Genomic DNA, 8,384 nt, shown 5'->3' with positions numbered 1-8,384 from the left:
TGAAGGCCACTGTGTTCTTGGTTACCTTCTAACCTGCAGAGAGGTTTTGGTACCCTTCCCCAGATCTATGCCTCAACGCAATCCTGTTTCAGGATCTACTGACAATTCATTTGACCTCATGGCTTGATTTTTGCTCTGACATGCACTGTCAACTGTGGGACCAATATAGACAGGTGTGTGCATTTCCAAATCATGTCTGATCAATTGATTTTACCACAGGTGGCCTCCAATCATCTCAAAGATGACCAACGGAAAAGGGATGCACCTGAGCTCAATTTCAAGTCTCATAGAAAAGGGTCTGAATACTTATGTAAATAAGGTTTCTGTTTTGTATTTTTAATAAATTTGCAAAAATGTCACTATACATTTTTGAATAAGGATGTTAAAAAAAAATTGAAAAAGGGAAGGGGTCTGAATACTTTACGGATGCACCTTTTTTACCATCCAAAGTTTGGGACTGGACCTAAAACATCCGGGGCTGAAGCCCCGAAAGCCCAGGACTAGTAACGCCACTGGATGCAATTATCCAAACCCATTGATGATGAATAACTTCAATATCTAATCTAGTTTTGAAAGACAACTTAATAAACACATGTAGTTGTTTCAGAGACTGTGTATCATTAAACAAATAACTATGTAGTAAAAACCAATCCCCCCCCAAACTAATAGTGAAAACTGATCATCACACCATCTCTATCTGATGCATGTTGTGTCTACTAACTCATTCCCACAGAGAACTGATCATCACATCATCTCTATCTGATACATGTTGTGTCTACTAACTCATTCCCACAGAAAACTGATCATCACACCATCTCTATCTGATGCATGTTGTGTCTACTAACTCATTCCCACAGAGAACTGATCATCACACCATCTCTATCTGATACATGTTGTGAGTACCGGCGCTTGACTTGGGCAGGAACTTACCGGAGCGGAGTACCAGGACCTCAAGTGTTCTACTGCTTGAGCTCCTGTTCCTGTTATAGATTAGCTCAAAAATATGGTGGAGGTCCTGAAGCTAAATATAAACAGTACCGGCACCCAAAATAAGTACCGGCACATATTTCAGTTCAAGTCAAGCAATGAGATTAAAATCACTCCATCACTTAATTTTAATCTCAGCTGGTCTGAGAGAACTGACGAGGCTTCTCTCCTTTATGTATACCTTGGTGTGTTTTTAATCGGTTCTGTAGAGAAATTCTTCCCACCGACAGAGCAGTAGTAAGGCTTCTCTCCTTTATGTTTACGTTGGTGTGTTTTTAAGTTGCTCTCTTGAGAGAAACTCTTCCCACAGTCAGAGCAGTAGTAAGGCTTCTCTCCTGTGTGTATACGTCGGTGTGTTTTTAAGTTGCTCTGTTGAGAGAAACTCTTCCCACAGTCAGAGCAAGAGTATGGCTTCTCTCCTGTGTGTATACGTTGGTGTGCTTTAAAGCTACCCTGGTGAGAAAAACTCTTCCTACAGTCAGAACAGGAGTAAGGCTTCTTTCCTGTATGGGTACGTTCATGTGATTTTAAGGTATACAATCGGGAGAAATTCTTCCCACAGTCAGAGCAGGAGTATGGCTTCTCTCCTGAATGTATACGGTGGTGTGCTTTAAAGTTACACAGGTGGGAGAAACTCTTCCCACAGTCAGAGCAGATGTAAGGCTTTTCTCCAGTGTGTGTTCTCTGATGAACTGTTAGCTCAGATGATGTTGTAAAGCATTTTCCACAGTCACAGCAGGAGTAAGGCTTCTCTCCTGTGTGTAGACGTTGGTGTTTTTTGAAGTTGCTCTGTTGAGAGTAACTCTCCCCACAGTACGAGCAGTAGTAAGGTTTCTCTCCAGTGTGCACTCTCTGATGAAGTTTCAGAGCCCTTGATGTTGTGAATCTCTTCCCACAGTCAGTACAGGAATACAGATTCTCTCCTGTGTGTATTTTTAGGTGTAATTTTAGCTTTGATATAATTGGGAAAATCGCCTCACAATGTGGGCAGTGGTGAGACCTCTTAGCTCTGTGATCTTCCTGCTGTTGCTCTCTGGATGTAGAGAATGTCTCAACATGGTCTCCTGTGTGAACATCAGAAGAACCAGACAGTCGATGTGATATTCATGTCAAATGTATTTTATGAAGCTACATCTGCATTGCTTGCTCTTTGGGGATTTTAGGCTGGGTTTCTGTTAAAGCACTTTGTGACAACTGCTGATGCAAAAAGGGTTTCATAAAATAAATGTATAAGTGCTTTACAGAAACCCAGCCTAAAACCCCAAACAGCAAGCAATGCAGATGTAGAAGCACAGTGGCTAGAAAAAAACTCCCTAGAAGGCAGAAACCTAGAAAGGAACCAGGCTCTGAGCCGTGGCCAGTCATCTTCTGGGTGTACTGGGTGACATATATACTCATATCAGTAGGCTGTAAAATACAGGGGAATAAAACTATTCCAAAAGTGGGTAACAGCCAGGGTTGGGGTAAATTCCATTTAAACAAAAGTCAATTCAGAAAGTAAACCAAATTCCAATTCCACATTTTCCTAAATGAAAAGCATTGAAGAGAATTGGAATTTCTGTGTATTTCCCAAAATATCTGGAATTGCCCCGAACCCTGGTAACAGTTGAAGGCAAAAGGGTCCAAAAGGATTAAAATAATTATCCATAATCATCGTCCACTCACTATCACAAGGGTTAGTAACTACACAGACTCATTTCATAGAACTTTAAAACACTGGCAGTTTGTCTACTCACTCCACTTCTTTAGTCTACTCTCTGATCACTCCAGATAACCCAGTTGTTCAGGGATGTGTGATGTCAGAATTACAGAATTCAACCTAGCAGTAGACTGGGTCATAACTTATGGAGGTCTAATTTATGAAGATAACTTATAGATAGAACCAGCTGCTTACCATGATTAACAGTTGTCCTAATCTTCTCCTCCTCTTCTTCATCTTTAATGTTGACATTCAGCTCCAGTGTTTGACTGCAGTCTTCCAGCTTCACTGATGCCATCTCTGGATCCTGCAGTGCAAACCTGGCTCCACTGTCACAATCAGGACCCAGTAACTGTAGGTTTGGACTCAGTGTGGAAGGAGAGAGGCAGGCTGGGTTTGTCCTCACTGTTGATGTTACCGGCCTCAGACTTAATCTGAGTCGGCCAGTCGTAATAAAGAGACACGGACACAAAAAATTATTCTCTTGACAGTTCTGGCACTTTCTTTATTCTCTAAAAATAGATGTTTTTCTTGTTCAATTATCTCATTTCAACAGATCAGGTAGCTAAACATTGACAACAAAATATTAATTCACATTAGACAAAGTTCACACTTTAAATGACCCAACGTAAGAGATGGATCTAAATGTACAGAATGGTTACCTGGAGAAAAATGAGGGTTATGCTTTTTCAATTTCAGTCAAGGGGAGGGTTTAGTATTGTTTTAATCTAGTCCAGAAGAGGGTCATGTCATTTATAATTGATGAAATGTCAATATTTCTCAGTGTTTTAGAATTAGTTGCTTATTAGGCTTTATAAACTGGGTGGATCGAACCCTGAACGCTGATTGGCTGACAGCCGTGGTATATCACACCATATACCACGGGTATGACAAAACATTACTTTTTACTGTTCTAATTACATTGGTAACCAGTTTATAATAGCAATAAGGCACCTCAAGGGTTTGTGGTGTATGTCCAATATATCAGGGATAAGGGCTGTATCCAGGCACTCCACAACAGCCCTTAGCCATGGTATATTGGACATATAACAAACCCCCTCTGGCCTTAACGCTTAAATATATCAATGTGTGGCCGATACCGCCCCTCATCTCTGATTCTCTGCTGGGCTCACAATATCAGGTGTGACTATAGGCTATTTAGTGTGATGTCAATCAAGTGATCCGTAGCCTATAGGATACGAAGTGCATGCTGGGAGAAGCACAGAGCAAAGTTATACTGTATTTCTTAGATAGTTGCTGGGATGGTGTAAATACAACTAGGCTGCATTACACACAGCAAAGGTTATTCCAACCCTGAGCCCCGGCCTGCTCTGTGTGTGTTAATCCCAAACGTGTTTAATGCTGCATAACCAATGGCTGTGCTGTGATTTTGTTGTTGATTAGGCCTAGTCCAAAAAAAATACTATTCCTCCACCCACCAGGCCTCTTTTACTGAAGAAAATGTCCAAAAGCAAGCATTCAGGGAGGGTTTAGGTCAAATATATTTTGTTGATGGGACGGCCATCCATTTTCCTTTCAGAGGTCCTTAATTGTAAATAGTGTTCACCCCCTAAGTGCACTCAATATAAAGTAGACTACCTAAATTTACGTAAATGCATAAATTACTAAATAAACAATTAATACAAGTTTGCAGTTTGTTTGAAGCAGAACTATGTACTATTTTCTACTTATTTCACTCACAAAAACCGATTGTATTTCTCATTCACACCATAGTAACAATTATAGATAAATATAGAAACTGAACGTGTCTGAATATTGTTACAGTGACATGTAGAAATCAGATGAACATGACATTCTGCTTCTAAACAGTAGAACAACCCTGAAATTGTCTCTCTGGTGCATCCGCACTGCCTGCAAGTCTATTGACTCAGACCGAGAGGCTCCGCCATTTTACCAGCTCGTGAACATATGGAAATAATAATGTAATGAAACAGCAGGGAGCAGGTCTCGAACCCTCGACCTTCTAGCCCGAAGTCCCGCGCGCTATCGACTGTTCCGCAAAAGCACGCTCGTACTGGAGAGTCGATTTCCGCGCTAATAAACCCAGGGTCGTTACAATAATAATAAACATGTCAAACGAACTCATAAATCTCAAATCAATTGATTCTTTATAAAATTACATTGACGAAATAATGTAAATTAATTCACTCTGGAAAACCCCCAAAGTCTAACGTCAGCTAGCTAACTATATGACTAACAATATTTTTTTACACGTTCTTCACTCGGTTTAACACAGAAATAACACGTCATAAAACCTTTATTAACAAACGCGATAATACCTTGACGGATTTGTGACCCGACATGTTCTATCGATATTATAAAGTTTAAACGTGCAATGACATACCTTTTAGTAATATATTTGAAACGGATATTAAAGCTATCGTCTTCAGAGAACAGTTCTGGCGCTTTCATTACGGCTTACGCCTGCCCGGAACTTCCTGTTCAGCGACGACCACAGCGCAACAGGACTTGTCCTTGTTCTTGTTCGGTGGGGTTTAATGGCGGTTGGTCGATATGCTGCAATACCACCCCCAACTGGACTTTAGTATAAACCAGGTTCCCCCCGAGCGGCACACGGGTGGTTTTATTTGGCCCCCCAAGTTTTAATGAGAAAAACAAATAAACATAATAGACTGTAAAAACACCAGGAAATCAGCTCCAAGTGATTTTAAATAGCAGTATAATAATTTGTATTTATTTACTTTTATTTAACCTTTATTTCACTAGGCAAGTCAGTTAAGAACGAATTCTTATTTACAATGAAGGCCTATGGGGGAACAGTGGGTTAACTGCCTTGTTCAGGGGCAGAATTTTTACCTTTTCAGCTCCAGTAACCTTTCGGTTACTGGCCCAAGTGGTGGAAAAAGTACCTAATTGTCATACTTGAGTAAATGTAAAGATACCTTAATAGAACATTTCTCAAGTGGAAGTCACCCAGTAAAATACTACTTGAGTAAAAGTCTAAAAGTGTTTGGTTTGAAATATACTTAAGTATCAAAAGTAAATGTAATTGATAAAATATACTTAAGTATAGAAAGTAAAAGTATAAATCATTTCAAATTCCACATATTAAACAAACCAGGCGGCACCATTTTCTTGTTTTTTAAATTTACAGATAGCCAGGGACATGCTCCAACACTCAGACATGATTTACAAACGAAACATTTGTGTTTATTGAGTCCGCCAGATCAGAGGCAATAGGGATGACCAGGAATTTTCTCATGATAAGTATGTGAATTGGACCATTTTTCTGTCCTGCTAAGCATTCAAAATGTACAAAGTACTTTTGGGTGTCAGGGAAAATGTATGGAGTAAAAAGTACATTACTTTCTTTAGGAATGTAGTGAAATAAAAGTAAAAGTTGTCAAAAATAGAAATAGTCAAGTAAAGTACAGATACCCCAAAACACTACTTAAGTAGTATTTAAAAGTATTTTTACTCAAGTACTTTACTTAAGTACTTTACCCTACACTCATTAAAACCCACTACCCTATTCCAGGTCGCAATTGTAAATGAGAACTTGTTCTCAACTTGCCTACCTGGTTAAATAAAGGTGAAATAAATAAATAAATAAATAAAAATTCCACCATTAGACCTCTATCTGGTTCTACACCAGGCCAATGGCCTGGGAGGACAGGACACGGCCACTCAACACACCTTGTAACTCTTCTGAAGTTAAATCTCATACACCCAAGTATTTCTCTGAAACTGCCACCACGACATCTATGTTCTGTGATTTACATTCCATTTCTGCTGTACATTTGATAACCATTGCTATGAACGCTAGAAGACCATCTTACTGAAGCATATTACCTATTGGCCTACAGTATCCCTCTGTATTGGTAGAGATCTACTACTCACAGGGATCCTCTCAGAATCCCTCACCCTTGATACATCCTCCTCTACTTTATTCACTGTCTCAGCATATGGCACCTTCTGCACTACTCTGACCCTGGACTGATGCACTAACTTCTTCTTCTCTGGTAAAATGACGTTCACACAAAATGTAATGTGTATGCTGCCACCTACTGTACAGTTAGTGAACTGGATAAAAAATAAACATCCATTGTCGAAAGGGGGGGGGGGATGACTTCAGACAAAATACAACAACGTGTAAATCCAACAACCATCCCACAGTGACAGTCCAATCGAGATCACATCCCTACACAGGCTCAGGGGCCTGGGAGTGGGGAACGTCTTCGGTCAGTATTCCCTGCAATGCTTCGGCTGTAAATTCCTGGTTTGTGGAAGAACTTGACAGGCCTGCACAGAGCCCTGACCTCAACCTTATCAAACACAATTGGGATGAATTGGAACGCCGACTGCAAGCCAGGCCTAAACACCCAACATCAGTTCCCGACTTTACTAATGCTCTTGTGGCTGAATGGACACAAGTCCCCGCAACAATGATCCAACATCTAGTGGAAAGCCTTCCCAGAAGAGTGGAGGCTGTTATAGCAGCAGAACCAACTTTGACTGGTTCTGCTGCTATAAATGTAGTGTATAATATATATATATATATATATATGTGTGTATACATAAATACATATATACAGTACCAGTCAAAAGTTAAGACATACCTATGCACTTTTTTTTTTACTATTTTGTACTTTGTAGAATAATAGTGAAGACATCATAACTAGGAAATAACACATGCAGTAACAAAAAAAGTGTTAAACAAATCAAAATATATTTTAGATTTTAGATTCTTCTGCCTTGAGGACTGCTTTGCTCACTCTTGACATTCTCTCAACCAGCTTCATGAGGAATGCTTTTCCAACAGTCTTGAATGAGTTCCCACATATGCTGAGCACTTGTTGGCTGCTTTTCCTTCACTCTGCGGTCCAACTCATCCCAAACCATCTCAATTGGGTTGAGGTCGGGTGATTGTGGAGGCCAGGTCATCTGATGCAGCACTCCATCACTCTCCTTCTTGGTCAAATCGCCCTTACACAGCCTGGAGGTGTGTTTTGGGTCATTGTCCTGTTGAAAAATAAATGATAGTCCCACTAAGCGCAAATCAAATAGATTGGTGTATCACTGCAGAATGCTGTGGTAGCCATGCTGGTTAAGTGTGCCTTGAATTCTAAATAAATCAGTGTCACCTGCAAAGCACTCCCACACCATCACACCTCCTCCTCCATGCTTCACGGTGGGAACCACGGAGATCATCCATTCACCTACTCTTCGTCTCACAAAGACGCAGTGGTTGGAAGCAAAAATCAGAAATTTGGACTCATCAGACCAAAGGACGTTATTTCCACCAGTCTAATGTCCATTGCTCGTGTCACTTGGCCCAATCAAGTCTCTTCTTATTATTGGTGTCCTTTAGTAGTGGTTTCTTTGCAGCAATTCTACCATGAAAGCCTGATTCACGCAGTCTCCTCTGAACATTTGATGTTGAGATGTGTCTGTTACTTGAACTCGGTGAAACATTTATTTGGACTGCAATCTGAGGTGCAGTTATTCTAATGAACTTATCCTATGCAGCAGAGGTAACTCTGGGTCTTCCTTTCCTGTGGCGGTCATCATGAGAAACAGTTTCATCATAGCACTTGATGGATTTTGCCACTGCACTTGAAGAAACTAACATTTCTTGAAAGGTTCTGGATTGACTGACCTTCATGTCTAAAAGCAATGATGGACTGTCATTTCGCTTTACTTATTTGAGCTGTTC

At 40.3% G+C, this 8,384-nt stretch overlaps 1 protein-coding gene across 1 annotated transcript; it reads right to left on the bottom strand.

Moving 5' to 3' along the window:
- Positions 1-598: 598 nt before the first annotated feature.
- LOC106593524 (zinc finger protein 239-like) lies at positions 599-5,042 on the bottom strand. Its single transcript, XM_045698584.1, has 2 exons — positions 2,882-5,042; positions 599-2,051 (listed from the first exon to the last, which is right to left on the bottom strand). Exons 1-2 carry the CDS (start codon positions 2,982-2,984, stop codon positions 1,159-1,161), a joined length of 996 nt encoding a protein of 331 aa, XP_045554540.1. The 5' UTR covers positions 2,985-5,042; the 3' UTR covers positions 599-1,158.
- Positions 5,043-8,384: the final 3,342 nt, after the last annotated feature.

Source organism: Salmo salar, chromosome ssa17 (genome assembly GCF_905237065.1).
Source record: "Salmo salar chromosome ssa17, Ssal_v3.1, whole genome shotgun sequence".
Lineage (NCBI taxonomy): Eukaryota > Metazoa > Chordata > Actinopteri > Salmoniformes > Salmonidae > Salmo > Salmo salar.
This window is presented reverse-complemented; position numbering and strand designations above follow the sequence as displayed.